The sequence below is a fragment of the Rhineura floridana genome, chromosome 2 (assembly GCF_030035675.1).
Source record: "Rhineura floridana isolate rRhiFlo1 chromosome 2, rRhiFlo1.hap2, whole genome shotgun sequence".
Taxonomy (NCBI): domain Eukaryota; kingdom Metazoa; phylum Chordata; class Lepidosauria; order Squamata; family Rhineuridae; genus Rhineura; species Rhineura floridana.
Window position 1 is genome coordinate 232,495,495 of NC_084481.1, and position 21,532 is coordinate 232,517,026.

General features: G+C 44.1%; 1 protein-coding gene across 1 annotated transcript in view; it reads left to right on the forward strand.

Annotated features, from left to right (window-relative positions):
- LOC133378047 (maestro heat-like repeat-containing protein family member 2B) overlaps positions 1-21,279 on the forward strand; it is an 82,512-nt gene extending 61,233 nt beyond the window's left edge. Inside the window, exons 29-37 of the mRNA XM_061612826.1 lie at positions 163-300; positions 4,163-4,274; positions 5,156-5,302; positions 12,970-13,143; positions 14,283-14,438; positions 15,505-15,636; positions 18,064-18,166; positions 19,964-20,029; positions 21,071-21,279. Of these exons, the coding sequence (XP_061468810.1) occupies positions 163-300; positions 4,163-4,274; positions 5,156-5,302; positions 12,970-13,143; positions 14,283-14,438; positions 15,505-15,636; positions 18,064-18,166; positions 19,964-20,029; positions 21,071-21,279 (1,237 nt within the window). The remainder of the gene's footprint in view (positions 1-162; positions 301-4,162; positions 4,275-5,155; positions 5,303-12,969; positions 13,144-14,282; positions 14,439-15,504; positions 15,637-18,063; positions 18,167-19,963; positions 20,030-21,070) is intronic.
- Positions 21,280-21,532: the final 253 nt, after the last annotated feature.

The window sequence follows — 21,532 nt, forward strand, 5'->3', positions numbered from 1 at the left end:
ACTAATACCTTGACAAATGTGTGATAGGTTACTGGTGCATACTTCAGTGCTTTTAGGACCAGTGACACATTTTAGGTCTGTTATAAGATATTTGCCAGCCCTACTTCAAGTATCTAATTGTGCCATTTTTTGTCCCATTGTTTTTGTAATTTTCATTCACAGACTTTCTGTGGCAAGTCTGAAGGCTCTTGTGTTGAAGCTTATCTGTGACTCATCAGTAGCAGAAATTGGAGAGGTGAATACCTGGACTTTACTTGGGGATGCTAGAACCCATCAGGACGGTGTTTCTCTATTGACCAGGTAAGAGACTTGAGACTTATTAGTGCAGAGGTCACCAACCTTTTTGAACCATTTTGAATTCTGACAGAGGGCCAAGGGCACCAGTCACAAAATGGCTGCCATAGTGGCATGGCATAACACAATATTAGAAAGAGTACAGTCATTGCTGTTTCTTTTCCTCCTCTCTCGAGCCTCCTTAGGTTTACCATTGGAAGTCAGCTATGTCCTTCTTTTCCTGATTGTGGAGATACAGCTGTTAAAGGCACAAGAACCCTATTTTCCCCTACCCCAATCCTAAAACTAAGCCTAGTCTGCCATCATGTCCCCACTTACCTGGGAGTAAGCCCCATTAAACACAAAGTCACTTACTTCTGAAGTAGATATGTATAACATCCACCTGCACTTAGTAGTAGTATTTGCAGAAAATAACTTCTAGGGAGTACCTGATCTCAGACGAACCCACCACAGGAAAGATGCATCCTGGTTGCTAGGGGGAAAGGAAGGGCAAACTATGGAGATTCCAAGGACTAATAAAAAATAAAACCAAAGCAAGAAATGTGACCAAAGGAGATGGGGAAACAGCAGCTTTTTAGGACCCCAGGGATTCCTATTGCTTGATGTCCAAACCATTCAGTTATCAGTCACAGCTCTGACTTCACTCATTGGCAGGAGCAACCAGGCCGGCTCATTTCACAGAAATTGCTTAGAAGGGTATCTGCACCTTCTGCTTCATAACTTTTTTTCTAGGAGGGCTAGGTAAATAAATACCTTTTTTAAAAAATAAATAAATCTCAAAGTCTGGGGCCCTGCCTAGGGACACCAATGACCCAGGTGCCAGGTTGGTGACCCCCAGATAAATGAATAAAATGCTTCATTTGATATTTACCACAATTCCCCTTACGTTCAGGAGCATTGGACTGTAAAACTGTGGGATTATCATGTTCTTTTTCCATTTCAATTGCCTTGAGGTACTTTGTTGATAGTGTTGATAGTTTGGAACAATGTTTGTCGGTGTCTGGACACCTCTTAAGATACTGTAACCAAATTTTGCACAATGGTTCCTGAGGGCAATGAGCCGGGGGTTTTTTGTCTGTGTTTGAATATAATTGGACGCGAGTTTGAATCACAAGGTCAGACTTAACCTTTCAAAACTGTACTGATTCTAACCAAATTTGGCACGATGGTTCATCAGCTCTTCACCTGTTTGGATACAACTGGACACCATTTTGAATCAGGATAGCAAACTAAACCTTTCAAAACTGTGCTGATTTTAACCGCTGATTTTGAAACTGCGTTGATTTTTTGGCTTCTTTGAATTCCTGAGCAACACTGGGCACAAGGCTTCAAGTAATAAATACTAATATGCTTGCAGTCTCTCCTTATGAGTGCCCAGCAGGGCTGTTTTTGGAGTGCTTGGTAGGAAAAAGAAAGAAAACAAGAAGACAATAAGGGATGCTAAAAAAGAATTTGAGGAGCACATTGCTAAGAACATAAAAACCAACAACAAAAAATTCTATAAATACATTCAAAGCAGGAGACCATCTAGGGAGACAATTGGACCCTTGGATGATAAGGGAGTCAAAGGTGTACTAAAGAACGATAAGGAGATTGCAGAGAAGCTAAATGAATTCTTTGCATCTGTCTTCACAGTGGAAGATATAGGGCAGATCCCTGAACCTGAACTAACATTTGCAGGAAGGGATTCTGAGGAACTAAGACAAATAGTGGTAACGAGAGAGGAAGTTCTAAGCTTAATGGACAATATAAAAACTGACAAATCACCGGGCCCGGATGGCATCCACCCGAGAGTTCTCAAAGAACTCAAAGGTGAAATTGCTGATCTGCTAACTAAAATATGTAACTTGTCCCTCGGGTCCTCCTCCGTGCCTGAGGACTGGAAAGTGGCAAATGTAACGCCAATCTTCAAAAAAGGATCCAGAGGGGATCCCGGAAATTACAGGCCAGTTAGCTTAACTTCTGTCCCTGGAAAACTGGTAGAAAGTATGATTAAAGCTAGATTAACTAAGCACATAGAAGAAGAAGCCTTGCTGAAGCAGAGCCAGCATGGCTTCTGCAAGGGAAAGTCCTGTCTCAGTAACCTATTAGAATTCTTTGAGAGTGTCAACAAGCATATAGATAGAGGTGATCCAGTGGACATAGTGTACTTAGACTTTCAAAAAGCGTTTGACAAGGTACCTCACCAAAGGCTTCTGAGGAAGCTTAGCAGTCATGGAATAAGAGGAGAGGTCCTCTTGTGGATAAGGAATTGGTTAAGAAGCAGAAAGCAGAGAGTAGGAATAAACGGACAGTTCTCCCAATGGAGGGCTGTAGAAAGTGGAGTCCCTCAAGGATCGGTATTGGGACCTGTACTTTTCAACTTGTTCATTAATGACCTAGAATTAGGAGTGAGCAGTGAAGTGGCCAAGTTTGCTGACGACACTAAATTGTTCAGGGTTGTTAAAACAAAAAGGGATTGCGAAGAGCTCCAAAAAGATCTCTCCAAACTGAGTGAATGGGCAGAAAAATGGCAAATGCAATTCAATATAAACAAGTGTAAAATTATGCATATTGGAGCAAACAATCTGAATTTCACATATACGCTCATGGGGTCTGAACTGGCGGTGACCGACCAGGAGAGAGACCTCGGGGTTGTGGTGGACAGCACGATGAAAATGTCGACCCAGTGTGCGGCAGCTGTGAAAAAGGCAAATTCCATGCTAGCAATAATTAGGAAAGGTATTGAAAATAAAACAGCCGATATCATAATGCCGTTGTATAAATCTATGGTGCGGCCGCATTTGGAATACTGTGTACAGTTCTGGTCGCCTCATCTCAGAAAGGATATTATAGAGTTGGAAAAGGTTCAGAAGAGGGCAACCAGAATGATCAAGGGGATGGAGCGACTCCCTTACGAGGAAAGGTTGCAGCATTTGGGGCTTTTTAGTTTAGAGAAAAGGCGGGTCAGAGGAGACATGATAGAAGTGTATAAAATTATGCATGGCATTGAGAAAGTGGATAGAGAAAAGTTCTTCTCCCTCTCTCATAATACTAGAACTCGTGGACATTCAAAGAAGCTGAATGTTGGAAGATTCAGGACAGACAAAAGGAAGTACTTCTTTACTCAGCGCATAGTTAAACTATGGAATTTGCTCCCACAAGATGCAGTAATGGCCACCAGCTTGAATGGCTTTAAAAGAAGATTAGACAAATTCATGGAGGACAGGGCTATCAATGGCTACTAGCCGTGATGGCTGTGCTGTGCCACCCTAGTCAGAGGCAGCATGCTTCTGAAAACCAGTTGCTGGAAGCCTCAGGAGGGGAGAGTGTTCTTGCACTTGGGTCCTGCTTGCGGGCTTCCCCCAGGCACCTGGTTGGCCACTGTGAGAACAGGATGCTGGACTAGATGGGCCACTGGCCTGATCCAGCAGGCTCTTCTTATGTTCTTATGAAAAGCCAAACCAAAATGGATTAAATTACTCCTTCCCTCTTGGCCATGATCCCTTCCGTTCTCCCACTGTTCCACCACCATCTCCTGCATTCCAGGAACAAGGATTCCTGGGAAATGTAATCCTCCACAGCTCCTGAGTCCAATGGCACCCTCACAAAAGGAAAGAGAGGTATGGGGAGAGGGAATGAGAAAGAGCTTGTTGCTAGCTCTGCAGTCGCTCTGCGCAACAGCTAGGTAAGTTTGAGAGAAAGGAAGGGGAGAGATGTACAAACCCAAGAGGAGGCAGCTTGAGTCCAGGTCTAAACTTTGGAGGGTCTTGCCTTGTATGGGGAGGAAGCTCTTCTGAACTAGGGGAGTTTCTATTTTGAATGACCCCACCAAGAACAACCCAGGCAACTGTGGAGATGAGCCTCTTCCATTGTTCTCTTCTTGCAGATGTCTGTTTCAGAATAGACTTCTCCACCACAAGATCATTCAGAATGCCCTCCCCTGGATGAATTCAGGGTCCGAGAAACTCCGGCTAACAGGAACCGCCTTCTTTACAGAGGTAAGACCTGGATAGGAAACAACGGGTCCTCATCTGGATTAAAATGAAGAGATGGCTTCTGGGCACAGTCCTGCTTGTTCTGCAAGGAGCTCAGTGGTAGAGCATCTGCACTGCATGCAGAAGGCCCAGGTTCAATCCCCGGCATCTCCAGCTATAAGAGACCCCTCCCCAAAACCCTGGAGAGCAGCTGCCAGTCCGTGTTGACAATACTGAACTACTACTAAGTTCCCCCTTTTTAGCAGCAGATCTCAGGTGTTGCTTTGAAATAGTGCAAAGGGGTTTGCTCATTTGAACTCAGAGAGGCGTTTCCTGGATTGGCTACGTTGGCCTTCAGTGTCGTTACTGCATCGGCAAATTGTTTGAACCGTAACTTTTTTTAGAATGTTTTTAATTGTTTTTAGAATACTTTTTGTTGTTAAATTGTTTTGTTTACCGCCCTGGGCACCTTTGGGAGGAAGGGTGGGATATAAATTAGATAGATAGATTAGATAGTTAGATTAGATTAGATTAGATTAGAGAGAGAGAGAGAGAGAGAGAGAGAGAGAGAGAGAGAGAGAGAAGGTTGGCTGAGAACTGCATCGTGATGTTGTCCCAGGCCAGGAATAAGAAGTGGCAGTTATTTGAACAATTCAAAGTAGCACCATAGAAACTGTAGCATCAGAAGAGAGGGGAAACAATAGCAATGAACATTTCTGTTTTGGCAGGAGGATAATCAGAAGTATATCACTCTTCCTGGATCCTCTTTGCCAAGCAAAACCATCTCCCCATATTCCAAATGATAAGCTCTGTTACTGGCACTCCAGTCCTGTAGAAGGCTAGTTTTAGAAATACAAAACCCAACTGTCTGTCTCATAATAACAGTCATATTGGCTTATTTGCAGGCAATTCGGGATCCCATGTTAGGAGAAAGGGAGCGACTGAAATCTATCCTTCCCCTCCTGATAGAGAGAGCGGGGGACCAGCATCCTGGCATCCGCCGGATGGCAATCAAAGGCCTTGGGAATGTTCTTCTTGTGGCTCCAGAGAAGGTCAGATCCTGCTCTTTAAAGCTGCTGTTATTGCCAAATGTGTGTGGAATGTGTTAAAGACATCAGTCATTCAATGCATCAGAGGCCTCATCTGCACTATTTAAAGCGGTATCATGCCACTTTAAACGGTCGTGGCTTTCCCCAAAGAATCCTGGGAAGTGTAGTTTGTGATGGGTGCTGAGATTTGTGAGGAGACCCCCTATTCCCCTCACAGAGCTACATTTCTCAGAGTTCCTTGGGAAGAGGGACTGACAAACTGCTCTGGGAATTGTAGCTCTTTGAGGGGAAGAAGGGCCTTCTAACTGCTCACAGCAACATTAACAAACTACAGTTCCCAGGGTTCTTTGGTGGATGCCATGGCTGCTTAAAGTGGTATAAGAGTGCTTTACATGTACAGTGCAGCTGGGGTCAGATTAGAGCAAAGGGAAAGAAACTTTTTCAACCCAGCAACTGCATTCCCTTGTGGGCGACCTTTCAAGGGCAGCATGCTGGTGGGGTGGGCGGGACCAAGGGAAAAGTGGGCTGAGCAATGGATAAGAAACTTACCCTTCTATGTTAGGCTACATTGCAGCCATTTATGATTGATTGATTGATTGATTGATTGATTGATTGATTGCATTTGAATATACCGCCCCATAGCCGAAGCTCTCTGGGCAGTTTACAACAATTAAAAACGTTAAAAACAAATATACAAATTTAAAAAACACATTTTTCAAAAGCAATTTAAAAACACATATATGCTACTTGATTGTTCAAAAAAACCACAACAACCTCTGAGCGGCTTGCAAAAGCCAGAGTTTTACACACACACACACACACACACACACTTCCATCCAAGTGAGCAAGAAGCATGATCATCATTCAGGGACAAATTCTAGGCAGGCAGAAACATCAGGGGGGAGGGAACTTTCCTCTTCCAACAAGCCTTTTAAGTTGAGACCTATCCCAGTCTGCGTCTGTGTTAGAATTGCTTGTTAATATGTTTTCTTTAATAATATGTTTTTAACCCCCCCTTTTTTTTTAAAAAAAAAGAAAAATATGTTTTTAAAGCTTTTTAAAAATGTTTTAACGTTGTTTTGTTTTAATGTATTTTGAGGTCTTTTTATGATGTTTTAGAGTGTTTTTAGCATTTCTGTTTGCCACCCTGGGCTCCTGCTGGGAGGAAGGACGGGATATAAATTAAATAATAAATAAATAAATAAACTTGGAGTGGATTTCGTGAGGGGTGTAGCCTGTGGAGATTCCCAAGGCCCTTGAAGGCCATGTTTGGCTCACAGACTGGAGGTTCCTGTGATGTTCCTATATTAATGTATATATGGTAAGTGTTGGTTGTTTAGAAGATACATGGTAAGTGGAGTGAAAGAGGAGGGGGAGTGAATGGGCAGTAGAATGCTAGATGATTGGCTGAGTGTTTAAAATGGCTGAACGTATAAAAGGAAGAGTGAGAGTGGAATCTGGGGGGAGAAGAGAAAGAGTGGGTTGTTTGGTGGGTTTGAGAGAGTAGTTTGCCAGGAGAGAGTGGAGAAGGAGGGGGGTGGAGTTCGGATTAGTATTGAGTAAAACCATATGCTTATGTGCCTTAAGAAGAAATCTTGTTAATCTTGTTAGCTTTGTTATCTTTAATAAATACTTAATTTGGTTTACCAAAGGCCTGATCCTTGGCTGGGGTTTCACAGACCAGAAGGGAGGGTAAGGTAATGACCAAGGCTGAAGAGGAACTGTAACAAATGGTGGCAGCGGTGAAGAGAATAACAATACCAGTATTCAGAGTCTCTGGGAATACTAGTATTAGGACGTGACTGGTGGTTGCCTAGCAGGGGGATCTGTTGAGATCTGTGCTAGAGCGGGGAGAGAAACAATAAAAAAGGACAGTCCGGACTGGTGGAGTCCCTGGTGGTGCCTAGTGACAGGCAGTAGCCATGCGCAGGTAGGAACCTGACAGGGAGAGCCAGGGAAGGGCGTCACAGGTGGTGGCAGTAGCGGTGGGATACGAACAACAGAGAATCCGGATACGAACCAAAGAGAGTCCCAAAGACACGTGGTGACAAAGGAGACTACGTCACAAGTGTTGGCTGTAGCAGTGAGATACGCATACTAGAGAATCCCTACCAGTGGTGTGGCAAACAGAAATAACAAAACAAGATTACTTGTGAGAGTGACTGGCAAAGAGTGTGTGGCAAAGAGTGAGTGACCATGGCTGAATATATAAAAATGAAAAGAGAGGAGCTGGTGGAGAAGTGCATAACATTCAATTTACCTCACGAGGGTAAAGGGGTAGATGAATTGAGGGTAGCACTTATAGGATTTGCAACTGCCCAGCAAAAACAACCTGTCAGGGAAGAGACCCCAGAAGGATATTTAAGCAATCCCACTTATATAGAGTACTTGAGAGAGAAGTTAAGATGGGAGGCTGATGGGAAAGACAAGCAGAGGGAGTTGGAAGCTGAGAGATTGAGGATGGAAGCTGATGGGAAAGACAAGCAGAGGGAGTTGGAAGCTGAGAGATTGAGGAGGGAGGCTGATGAGAAAGAAAAGCAGCGGGTCTTTGAGGCTGAGGAAAAAGATAAACAGCGAGAGTTGGAAACTGAGAGATTGCGGATGGAAACTGAGAGAATGAGAGTGGATGCGGAATTACAGGCAGAAAAGTTAAAATTTGAAAGAGAGAAGTTTCATTCTGATGAAACAAGAAAGGACTGAGATGGAGCAAAAATAAAAATTACTCCAAAGGACTTTGCTGTCTATGAGCCTGGTCAAGATCCTCAAATTTACCTCAGCACCTTTGAAAAAGCAGCTCAGTTGTGGGGGCTACCTGAAGATAAATACATGCAGTATTTATCAAACCTGATTAAAGGGGAATTGGCTGAGGTATACCAATATTTCCCCTCAGACAGGCCCGTCACCTATGCTGAATTCAAAGAAGCAGTGTTTAAAAGATTCAGACTGGGGCCTGATTATTTTAGAAAGCTTTTCAGAAACTGCCAGATACAGACAGGGAGGTCTTTTGTGGAGCTGGGGGCAAAACTGATGGACATATTTGGGAAATGGCTGACAAGTGCAAAGCTCAGTCTGTGGAGGAGGTGAAAAACCTCATGATATTGGATCAATTATACCATCAGTTACCACCAGAAATAAGGCTCCTGGTCAAAGACCGTTCCCCTACATCGGTGCAGGAGGCCGCAGAGATGACAGATCACTTCGCCTCCAACAGAACTGGCTGGGTGGGGAAAACATCAAGAGATTTTAAACCCAGACCATATAATGCTGGCAGAAGGGATGTGGTACCACAGAGAGTGAGTCCTCCAGTAAAATCTGAAGGGCACAGGACACCCCAGAGTGGATCTGTGTACCCTAAAAGTGAGGAGAAATTATGCTACAAATGTGGTAGACCGGGGCACCTACGTTTTCAATGTGAGGTTGCCAACCCCATTAGTAATCCTGCTCAGACAAGGGCAGTGATAACAGAGCCCAAGGCTTTAGAAACAGCGAAAAAGGTTCAGTTCTGCCAGATAAACTGGACAGAAGTAACAGACCTTGATTCAAGTCTGAGAGAGGAAGTGAGTGTACAAGGGGCAAATTATTGGGCATTGCTTGATACTGGTGCCGCTCAGACATTACTGAGGCCAGATTTAATAAAATCTGAGGTAATATTACCTCAGGAAACTGTGACTATCCAAGGAGTGAGGGGTCAACCAGAAAGTTTGCCTGTGGCCCTGGTGGAAATGACTTGGAGAGGCCGAGAGGGCCGATATAAAGTAGGCATTAATGCCCAGCAACAAGAACCAGTAATACTGGGAAGAGATGTAATGGGAGCCCAAGGAAAGATCTATGTAGTGACCAGACAGCAAATTGGCAGAGAAAAAGAAGCCATATTAAGGGGGGCTGAAACAAACAGGGTGGAATCTGTTAACCAGCCTCAGGTCACCATAGCAACCACTAGCAGGCCTGCTGAAGGAGACAAACTGTATCAAGTGGTCTCTGATAAGAAAGAAGCAGAGTAATTCAGGGAAGAGCTGCATAAAGATATAAGTTTGAAGCAGATAAAGGAACAAGCTCTGACCCAACAGATTCCTTTCACTGACAAACTGAGGAATCAAGTTGTGTGTGAGAATGGGATTTTATATAGACTGTGGATGCCTGCTGAGAGAAAGGATGAATGTGAACCAGTGAAGCAATTGATAGTACCTAGCAAATACAGAACCAGATTGCTAGAGGTAGCCCACGATGTCCCATGTGCAGGACATCTGGGAATAAAAAAGACCAAGAGGAGATTGGTGGCACACTATTATTGGTCAAACATCTCCAAAGATGTAAAACAACATTGTCTATCTTGTGGAATATGCCAAAAGGTGGGAAAAAGTGGAGTAAAGACTAAGGCACCCTTAAAGCCCCTTCCTATAATTGGACAACCCTTTTATAGAGTGGGAATAGATTTGGTGGGCCCTTTTTCCAAACCCACAAGGCATGGCAAGAAATATCTATTGGTGGTGGTGGATTTTGCCACCAGGTACCCAGACGCAGAAGCACTAAGATCCGTGGAAGCCCCTGTAGTGGCAGAGGCTTTATTAAAAATCTTTATGAGGCTGGGTTTTCCTCATGAAGTGCTGACGGATCAAGGCAGTGTATTCATGGGAGAAGTGATGCAATGTATGTGGAAATGTTGTGGTCTAAAACATCTAAAGACCACTACTTACCATCCCGCCACTAATGGGTTAACAGAGAGATTCAATGGCGTTTTGAAGGGCATGATCGGAAGCTATGTTCAAGATCACCCACAAGACTGGGATGAACGGTTGGGATGCTTCTTGTTTGCATACAGAGAAGTCCCTCAGGAGTCAACAGGCTTCTCACCCTTTGAACTCATGTTCACTAGAAAAGTGAGGGGACCTTTGGAACTATTAAAAAATTCATGGGAAGGAACCCTGGGAGAGTACAAAACATCTGTAGATTTTGTATTGGAATTCCTCAATAAATTAACATCAATGATGGAGGTGGTGGAAAAGAATTTGAGTCAAGCACAGGAGAAGCAACGTTACTGGTATGACAGAACAGCCAGGGAACGTGTGTATGATGTGGGAGATATGGTTATGGCGTTCATACCCAGGAAACATGACAAATTACAGGCTAACTGGGAAGGACCATATACCATCAGAGAAAGGCTTGACACAGTGACGTATGTGATCACCACAGACCAATTAAACAAAAGCAAAGTGGTTCATGTAAATATGTTGAAGCCTTACCATACCAGGGATGCACAGGTGTTGCAAGTTACCTTATTCCCTGAGGGAAGTGGGCCTGAACTTCCAGATTTGGTACAGGAAAGCAAAGACAAAGGAGGGGTAGATCAAGTGGAATGGTCAGAGGAGGTGAAGGAGGAAGTAAAAGAAGAGATTCTGAGAGTTTTGAAAACCTATAGGAATCTCTTTAGCAACAAACCTGGCCGAACCAGTATAGTTATACATTCCATTGATACTGGAGATCATGCCCCAATCAGATCTGTTCCGTACCATGTGAATGGGAAAGTTTTGAATGAGATCAAAAAGGAGGTAGAAGATATGCTGGAATTAGGAGTGATCAGGGAATCCATCAGTCCCTGGGCTTCAAGTATTGTCCTGGTTCCGAAAAAAGATGGAACGACCAGGTTTTGCATTGATTATCGGCTAATCAATAAAATTACTGTCCCAGATGCGTATCCTATGCCTAGGGTAGATGCAATCTTAGAGTTATTGGGGGCAGCAACCATTATCTCTACACTAGATCTCTGTAAAGGATTTTGGCAAATGGAACTAGACGAGCAATCCAGAGCCAAAACTGCCTTCAGTACACCAGATGGGTTATATGAGTTTGTGACCTTACCCATGGGACTAAGGAACTCACCAAGTTCATTTCAGAGGCTAATCAATACTGTGTTGCGAGGCATGTCAGATTTTGCAGTGGCCTATATCGATGACGTGGCCATTTTTAGCAAGTCGGTGCCTGAGCATGTCCAACACCTGATGGCAGTATTAGAGGCATTAAAGAAAGCAGGGCTAACAATAAAAGTGAAAAAGTGTCAATTTGGGTTGAATGAAGTAATCTATTTAGGACATAAGGTGGGGAGTGGGAAAATCACCCCCTTATGGAGCAAGGTGGAGGCAATACAAGCGTGGCCGATCCCCTTAACCAAAAAACAAGTAAGGGCATTTCTGGGTGTGGCTGGATTTTATAGGAAGTTTGTGAGAAATTTGGGGGAAATAGCAACCCCCTTGCATGAATTAACAAAGAAGAAGTGTTCTGAGCGTGTGGTATGGACGGATGAATGTCAGAAGGCTTTTGATCTACTGAAGCAAGCCTTGTGCCAAGGACCCATATTAATAGCACCAGACTATGAGAAACCATTCATCGTGGCTACAGATGCGTTGGACCTGGCGCTGGGAGTCGTCTTGCTGCAGGAGAGAGAAGGCACCAGACATTCAGTGGCGTACCTGAGTCGCAAGCTGACGCCGAGGGAGAAAAACTATTTGTCGGTCCAGAAGGAGTGCCTAGCGGTCGTGTGGGGACTGAACAAGTTGCGCCCATAAGTGTGGGGACGAAGATTCACAGTGACTACGGATCATCGGGCCTTGTTATGGTTGCAGACTATGAAAAACCATAACACTATGCTGCAGAGGTGGTCCTGGGCCCTACAGGACTATCAAGTGGACTTCAAGTTCATAAAAGGCAAGGACAATGTACTGGCCGATGGACTTTCCAGGCAAGTGGCTGGGACTGCAGTGACGTGACCAGACGGAGGGACAAAGAAAGACATTTTCCCCATAGAGACTTGTTTATATTGTTAACGCGACGTATAAATCCTGGAACAGGAATAATACTCTGCCATTGTTTAAGGGGGGGGGGGAAATGTGATGTTCCTATATTAATGTATATATGGTAAGTGTTGGTTGTTTAGAAGATACATGGTAAGTGGAGTGAAAGAGGAGGGGGAGTGAATGGGCAGTAGAATGCTAGATGATTGGCTGAGTGTTTAAAATGGCTGAACGTATAAAAGGAAGAGTGAGAGTGGAATCTGGGGGGAGAAGAGAAAGAGTGGGTTGTTTGGTGGGTTTGAGAGAGTGGTTTGCCAGGAGAGAGTGGAGAAGGAGGGGGGTGGAGTTCGGATTAGTATTGAGTAAAACCATATGCTTATGTGCCTTAAGAAGAAATCTTGTTAATCTTGTTAGCTTTGTTATCTTTAATAAATACTTAATTTGGTTTACCAAAGGCCTGATCCTTGGCTGGGGTTTCACAGACCAGAAGGGAGGGTAAGGTAATGACCAAGGCTGAAGGGGAACTGTAACAAATGGTGGCAGCGGTTAAGAGAATAACAATACCAGTATTCAGAGTCTCTGGGAATACTAGTATTAGGACGTGACTGGTGGTTGCCTAGCAGGGGGATCTGTTGAGATCTGTGCTAGAGCGGGGAGAGAAACAATAAAAAAGGACAGTCCGGACTGGTGGAGTCCCTGGTGGTGCCTCAGGCAGTAGCCACGCGCAGGTAGGAACCTGACAGGGAGAGCCAGGGAAGGGCGCTATGCCCTTTTCCATTTTGTTTATCGTTGCATATTTGATAACAATAAAATAGATATTTTTGTAGGGGGGGAAGACCCTCGTCCATCTTCAGCATCACTGGTGCTCCTTTTGTGTCCTTGCAGGTGAAAGAGCAGAAGAAGACAATCGTAGCTATTTTCCTTGGTGCTCTGTATGATGGGATTGTGGTGCTGGAGGGTCTCAGGGCACTTGCCTTGGTCTTTCCTCACCTAAAGAAGCGGGATGTAGGCTTCCTGTTCAAAGACATCTCCATGAAGACCTTCACCTACCTGAGTGATGTAAGCCGATGATGGAACCTCCCCCCCTTCCCTTCCCTCTGGGAGTCACTGAGAGAGTAGAGACCTCCACTTGCTTTGATTCACTCAAGATCTGGCTTTGTGTATCAGGTATCTCTCCCAGTCCTACTGGGAGACTCCAGGGATTGAATCTGGGACCTTCTGTGTGCAAGGCAGAAGCTCCACCACTGAGCCGCAGCCCTTCCACATTTAGCTTCTTGCCTATTCCTTTCTGCCAGAGACTGGCACAGGGAGGGGATTCGCTGCAGTCATGCTGCATAAAGAGGCCCCCAGGAAGCTGAGAAGTGGTCTCGGTAGGGATGGGTTCTGGTCCTCTTCTCCGTTTCTCATCCTTCCAATCAGAAGTTCAGTTTCCACATTGGTTTGTGATGGTGATGGTGATTTTCAAAGTCCTCCTGAAAATTAATTGGCATTTTACTGCACATTTCTCACAAAACACACAGGCTTGTATGCAATTTTGCCTAAGTTGGAAGTGTGGCAAGAGCAACTTCCATTAGGTTCTCTTTGCGTGCGTGAGGGGAGATAAAGAGAGGGTCCTCCAGCTGACTAGGCTGTCTATCCTAACCTGTCTTTCTTCTGTTGTAAACTGATACTCTCAGGGAGCTGACCTCACTTCCAAACTCTCCTTCCTTCCTTCTTCTCCATCCAGGCAAGGGAGAGGAGACTTTTTTATCCCTCTCTAGGATGGGGCGGATGACCAAGCCTGGTCATTGCACCTCCAACTTATTTAGAATTAAGTTATGCCTTTCCTATCAACGATGTAGTTCTATAAATAAAGTTGCTTTTCTTATTTTACAAAGTCTAAAGTCTCAATTATTTGAATGCAGGATGAAAACCTGCGTCTTTCAGTTTTGTTTGCCACCCTGGGCTCCTGCTGGGAGGAAGGGCAGGATATAAATCAAATAATAATAATAATAATAATAATAATAAATCACACAGCGCACGTAGCTTTACTTCGCTGCATCTTAGTTAAATTCTGCTAAAGAGTAACAATATACACATTCTTGAAAAGCAATTTTCCCTAAAAGAATGCATTTCTGTACGTTGCTTTCCCGCACATATGCATTTTAATACAAACTTTACCTTATTATATGCATTGTTGGTTTGTTTCCTGGCTATAGGATGATGTGGACATTCGGGAGGCTGCTCTCCATCTCTGTGGCATCCTGGCAGGTTTGACAAAATTCGGATCCAAAACTTTTTTTGCTGAGCAAGTTAGGAAGAGTTTGGTGCCACTTCTGATTCACCAGTGGGACCCCAGCCCTAAGGTGTCTGAGGTAAGAGCATGAGTCGAGCCCTGATGGATCACGCCGGTGACCCATCTAGTCCAGCGTCCAGTTCTCACAGCAGCCAACCAGATGCCCCCAATGGGAAGCAGCCAGCCTCTTTTAAAGCCATCCATCTTGATGGCCATCACTGTCTCCTCTGACAGTGAATTCCATAGTTAAACTCATGCACTGTGTGAAGAAGTCCTTTCTTTTGTCTGTCCTGAATCTTCCGACGTTCAGCTTCACTGAATGTTCACAAGATCTAGTGTTATGAGAGAGGGACAAAAGCTGTTCTCCATCCCAGGTAAGACCCACAGTAGTGGATGTGGGTCCCTGAATACCAAAGGAAAGTGATCCTTCCTTGGCTGGACATCATTCCTTCATGACAAAACACACCACAATGATGATGCCCCAGCTGGGGATTCTTGAATAATTTGGAAGATTTCTGATAAGAACTGACCTGATTGACACCTCCTGGACTTATGTGTGGATCAGAACTTGCAGTGCAATCCTAAATGTGTCTACTCAGAAGTAAGTCCTATTAAATTTAGTGGGGCTTATTTCCAAGTAAGGAAAATTAGGATTGCACTCTTGAGTATTCACTGGCTTCTGCAAATCTCAGCTCAAAAAAATATATCAAAACATGTTTCAAACAATGAAGGCTGGTCCATTAGGGCAAATGAGGCACTTCCCCATCAACATCAGCCAACTCCCACCTGCCTGCCACCTTACTTACATCCAGTCTGGGGGTGGCACTCAGTGGTATCTAGTGGCTCCATGTCAGTGGGGCAGTGGAATCCGCTCCGGGTTTTAGTCCAAACTTTCAAGGAGCTGTCCAAGGTGCTCTTGGACCAGATGACTCCTGAGGTATTTTGTGGGGAGGGAGGGAGACACTGGGATTTTTCCAGATCCTCAGCGAAGTCTAGCAGCACTCATTCTTACCTGACTTTGGTCATGCTATATATTTAGTTTGTGTAAATTAAAGAATTTCTTTCCTGCAACTCATTCACTTATTTGAGAGAGACTGACAATCATTATGAAATGGTGTCATTCTGCTTTTGCTTTTTTTTTTCAGGCTTGCAGAACTGCATTTCTGCAGTCGGTGAGGTTTTTGGCAAAAGGGAAGTTGAGGATGCATATTGAAGAACTTTACCGTACCACCAACTTGGGCCTCCCGAATTTACACATGCACATTTGCAAGCAGCTGGTGAGAGAGAAAGAGGGAGACTCTTGAATTAAGAGGCTATAATGCAAGGTCATTGCAGAAGAAGGGGGTGGCAGCAGAGGAGGAAAGTTTTGTCGCTGATTGGCTGGGATGGGATTGCCAATCAGTGGCCTGTCCCCAAAACATAGCCTTGTCAACTCAGATTGACTTGCCAACGTTTCATCAATAATAGTTTTCAAAAGTTGCCTGTACCTGTGTTTCAAAAGCTGCTTGTACCTGTGTCTGAAGCCCACCAACAAAGGAAGTTAGGCAGGCGATCACCTGGGCACCCAATATTAAGCAGGCACCAACTCTGGATCTTTTCAAACAGGCCTCTATTTACCTTGACTTACAGAAACTAACTGGGGTAGAGGATCCAATTGTCTGCTCTGGCCCTGGTTTGTTTTTGATGTTGGATTGCTAGTTTGCATAATAGGGAATTGTTTTATTGAGATTTTTTTTTAAATGTAACCTATTGTATTTTATGTGAACCTTGGGAAGAATTCTGTATTTGAAGGGTGGTATAGAAATGTAAATAAAATAAAGGAAAAAATAAAATAAAGTTGTAGGAGATAGACACTCTGCTAGCCTTCCAAAACCTGGTGCTGGACTACAACTCCGATCATCCCTGACCAGTGGCCATGCTGGATGATGCGGACAGAGCTGTAGCCCCAAACATATGGAGGGCACAAGACTGAGACAGGCTGCCCTACACTGTAATCAATATTTGGGTTTTGTATGAACATCCGAAGCTGCCTCATGATGAACCCAGTCCATTCTTCCCTCTAGCCCAGTATCGTCTGCTCTGGTTACTGGTGGTGCTGAGACAGAAGGAGTCTTTTCCAGTCCTGCTTCCTGAGGTCCTTTAACTGGAGATGCCAAGGACTGAACCTGCCACCTTCTGCACACAGAGCAAAATGCTTTTCCCTAAGAACAATCTCAGCTAAGGGTAGAAGTTTCTGAAACTCACGCAGTCGAGCTTATTCAATGAATTTTTTCTAATTTCCATTCCACTCCTTGATCTCAATGAGAAGCGAGATTTCTTTTTTACTGGTTCCGCTAAAAAAAAAACCCTCACATATTATATGCATTATTATATTATAACATTATACGCATATGCACTCCAGGTTTCCTAAAGAAATCAGCACATTCACAGATACTACATAACAATGCAGATAACTATATAAAAGAACTTTTGTTGTTGTTATGTGCCTTCAAGTCGATTACAACTTTTGGCGACCCTATGAATCAGTGACCTCCAAGAGTATCTGTCATAAACCACCCTGTTCAGATCTTGTAAGTTCAGGTCTGTGGCTTCCTTTAGGGAATCAATCCATCTCTTGTTTGGCCTTCCTCTTTTTCTATTCCCTTCTGTTTTTCCCAGCATTATTGTCTTTTCTAGTGAATCATGTCTTCTCATGATGTGTCCAAAGTATGATAACCTCAGTTTCATCATTTTAGCTTCTAGTGATAGTTCTGGTTTAATCTGTTCCAACACCCAATTATTTGTCTTTTTCGCAGTCCATGGGATGTGCAAAGCTCTCCTCCAGCACCACATTTCAAATGAGTTGATTTTTCTCTTATCCGCCTTTTTCATTGTCCAACTTTCACATCCATATATAGAGATCGGGAATACCATGGTCTGAATGATCCTGACTTTGGTGTTCAGTGATACATCTTTGCATTTGAATAAAAGAACTTATGTATTGATAATGAAATTATGCTGCAGAAATATAGTACTTCACCGGGCTTGAATCTATTGTGCATATAATATATGTATTTTATAACATAATTTTGTATGTAATTAATCGGGCTTTTCAAAAAGAAACATCAGTGCACAAGCACCCTGGATGTAAGTGGGCACTTGACAGAAGAGGAAGTTTGATGTGGGCAAAGCTTGCTGAGGTCAGAACCTCTAAATTAGTGGCAGCTGGTGGCTGCATGTCAGTGGGGCGATGTAACCCCCTCCAGATTTCGTCCAAACTTTCAAGGACTGTCCAATGTGCTGAAACCCAGAATATAGAAATTGGCCACTCCCCAGACTAATGTATTTGTATGTCTATTTTGTAGGTTGCCCAGAGTGGCTGGATAACCAGCCAGATGGGCGACTAATAAATAAATAAATAAATAAATAAATAAGATGGATGGATGGATGGATGGATGGATGGATGGATGGATGGATGGATGGATGCTGCAGGGGGGAAAGAGATTGGAAAGGTGTATTGATTTTATTTGTGCATTTCCTTTGCATCAAATGCACAACACGGTGCTTAGTAATAAAAATCACAAGAAGGAAATTAGCCATAAAAAGATCAACAGTGTGACCAACTGTTCATGACTTAAAAAATAAAAGCCATTTGCCTTATCATTTTTGCTTTTCTTTTGGCACCCCAGCAAATTAATGAGACTGCGATGTTTGGTACATTTTAGGTAAATATCCATCCAGAGATGAGGAGGGAGCTATTGAAAAAGACAGAGGTGTATTTCCTAAGCAGGTGGGAAGAGATCCGAATAAGAGCCCTTGAGTTGTCAGGTGAGAAACAAGGCGGGCTGGGGCTGACGGGTGCTGGAGTTCAAAATGTCTGGAGGGCACCAGGCCGGAGGGGACTGTTTGAGTCATATAGCTGTGCATACATTTATGTGGGAAGGAGAGGGAGAAAATGGCTTCTTCCACTGACATGAATATCTTCATGAAACCAGTGGAGGCTGGTGGCTCCATGTCAGTGGGACAATGGAATCCGCTCCGGGTTTTACTCCAAGCTCTGCACCTTGGACAGCTCGTTAAAAGTTCAGACTAAAATTTCCACTGCCCCACTGACTTTGGAGCCACCGGTCTCCACTGCATGAAACCTTTTTGCGGTTATTGTTAGGTAACTAAACTACTTCTTTTGCATCCCACCTGTAGAGGGTCCCCCAGTAGTCTCCTGTTCAGTTTTATGGCAAGACCAGGAGTCCCCCCATTCATGTTACAAGACCAGATGGTTAGTGAGGGCAGTGCTGCAACAGCAAGAGTGCCGAGATCATTCAGTGGCCCTTAAGGACTATTCTGTTTCTAAACACCAGCACCAGCAGGAAAGGTTTCGTCCAGGTCACGAGACCAGCACATACTGCGGCATACATTTAAAGTACTCTGAGACCACTTTAAATAGTCGTGGTTTCCCCTAAGGAACCCTGGGAACTGTAGTTTGTGAAGGGTGCTAAGAGTTCTTCGGAGGCCCCGGTTCCCATCACAGAGCTACAATTGCCATAGTGGTTTAACAATCAATCCTTCTCCCCAGGAAACTCCGGAGATTGTAGCTCTGTGAGGGGCACAGGGGGTCTCCTAACTCTCAGCACCCTTCACAAACTACAGCTCCCAGGATTCTTTGGGGGAAGCCATAACTCTTAAAGCGGTATAATACCGCTTTAAATGTATAGCGCAGATGGGACCCCAGTTTAGCTTCAAATTTCCCCATCCTGAACGCTGGCCTGTCAACTCCCCCTCCCTTGTAGGAGAACAGACTGTGCTGCAGGAACATACAAAGATGTCATGTCTACCGAGTTGATCCAGTGGCCTTTAGTGTCGACACTGAGTGGCAGCAAGGTGTCGGGCAGGAGTCTTTTGCACCCAGACATCGGACTGAACCTAGGCAAATGGGAGACATTTGATTCAGTTTGCATTGAATGGTGAACCTCTCTGATTTGCACTTCCCGAAACAATTCAAGAAAAAAAATTCGGTAGTCCTTTGAAATGTACATGTCTCTGAATTTTGCAATGCAGTTCTCCAGGGAACTAATGGGTACCAAAATGCATATAGTGGTAAACTGTGCATTAAAACACATGTATTAGTAAGAAATATCATGCAAAAATGCACTATAGTATAGGAAATTGCTTTGCAAACTTGTGTCTATTAGGCAAAAGTGCATATTAAAAAATTGGAATGTTAGCAGAAAGCCACCAAGATCTAACAGGGAGGTTTAGGACAGATGCTCTTGGAGGTCACTGATTCATAGGGTCGCCATAAGTCGTAATTGACTTGAAGGCGCAACAGAACAACAACAACAAAAAAATGTTAGCAGAAATTGGCAGTAAAATTCTGATTTTTTAAAAGCACACACTATCCGACATGAAAATGTGGAGAACTGAACTTATGACTGGAAAAATGAGAAATTGAGAAATTGAGGAGTAGGTCATCATCATGGACTCTTTCCTAGGCTCCAGCCAGCCAGCATTCTGACCCCGAGGGTGCTCCACCAGATGCCTCAGAAAAGTCATTGAGGAGAACAAGAGCAAGCCCCTACCGTGGCTTCAGACCACCTGACCTTTCCTTATTGAACTTCTTTTCTTTAGGAGTCATTCTGGAGAACATGCGGCTCACAGAGCTAGATGAGACATCTCGCCAGCTTCTGCTGATCTGTAAGTCATCAAAAACATACTTGCACACTGTTGCCAGGGAGGGCAGCAGCAGCTGCTGTGACTGCTAGGCCTAGCAAAGGGTTTTCTAACAATGCAAGCAGAGAATTGCACAGCAAATGGGTACAGACTTGAGAATAATTTGGACATCTCCACACATGAGGCTTAAAAGCCTACAATGGCCGGAATGTTCATTCACACGACAAATGTCTCTCCTCTGCTTTTACTCAGTCATGAACAATGACTGCATGTTAACATCAAGCAACATGCAAAAAGCTATAATATAATATAATATAATATAATATAATATAATATAATATAATATAATATAATATAATATAATATAATATAATATGAACCTCACAGGTGCAAATGCTCTTTGTAATATGGGAATGTCGAAGGCAAATCTGGAACCAGACTCCATTATAGAAAGGCCAGGATGAGAGGTCAACAGGGTCAGGCCCCTAGCTCACCGGCAGATTACCTGCTTTGCATACTCAAGATCCCAAGTCAAATGCCCAGCACCTCCAGTTCAAAAGATCTCAGATAGCAGGAAATGGGAGAGTCTTCTCTCGCCTGAGACCTTTGAGGGCAGCTGCCCATCAGAGCAGACGATAGTGGGCTAGATGAGGGGTGGGGAACTCAATCTAGCCAGTGGGCTGCATCCTTATCTTCTCCATCCCTGCAGGCCAAGCTTGAGAGATGAGTTACATGACAGCAAAATGACATTGGGTGACTTGTGACTTTTTTTGCCCATATGGATGATCTGAGAATTGTCAGGACTTGCAAAGTGCCATGGCACTAGGCAAGCCCTGAAAAGCAGGGCTTGCAGAGGTGTCCCTTTGGCCCAGCTGCATTCCTTACCTGCCCATGTGATATGAGCTATATAGCAGGTGAGTGCGGCTTGGCCAAAACAGCCACATGGGCCAGATGGGGAGGTCTGGGGGGGAGTAACTAGGCCCGTGGGCCGGAGGTTCCATTGAGGTATCTGCCCCTGCCGTCTGAAGAGTTGGCCCACTGACATATCTGCCTCTGTTATTTCAGCTCTTGAGATGCTTGAGGTGAGCCCCAGCTACAGCGTTCAACAGGCAGCGGCTGACGTGGCAGCCTACATCATCAAGAAGTGGGGCGGAGAGGTGCCCAGAACAAGACACCCCCCCACCAGGAGAAGCAGCAGAGCAAAGCCTGCCCCAATCTGGGTACAGCCTAGCAGAGCCCTAGAAGTTGCTTCGGTCGAAGACCTGTATGAGTAAATGTTTCTCCCGTAAGTATCAAATCAATCAATCAAATCTTTATTTACAGTCAACTGACCACAAATACAAAACATAATGTTAGATGTTATGAAGTAAAAGACTACAAAATAACACAAACTACAACCAACAGCATACTACATTGTAAAAACAACTCAGTTTAATTACCATTAACAATCATACGGGGTCTGGTCAAAATGGCCAAGTTCAAGAATTTTGCCACTTGCTCAGTAATTTCCTTATCTGAACCCTCAAG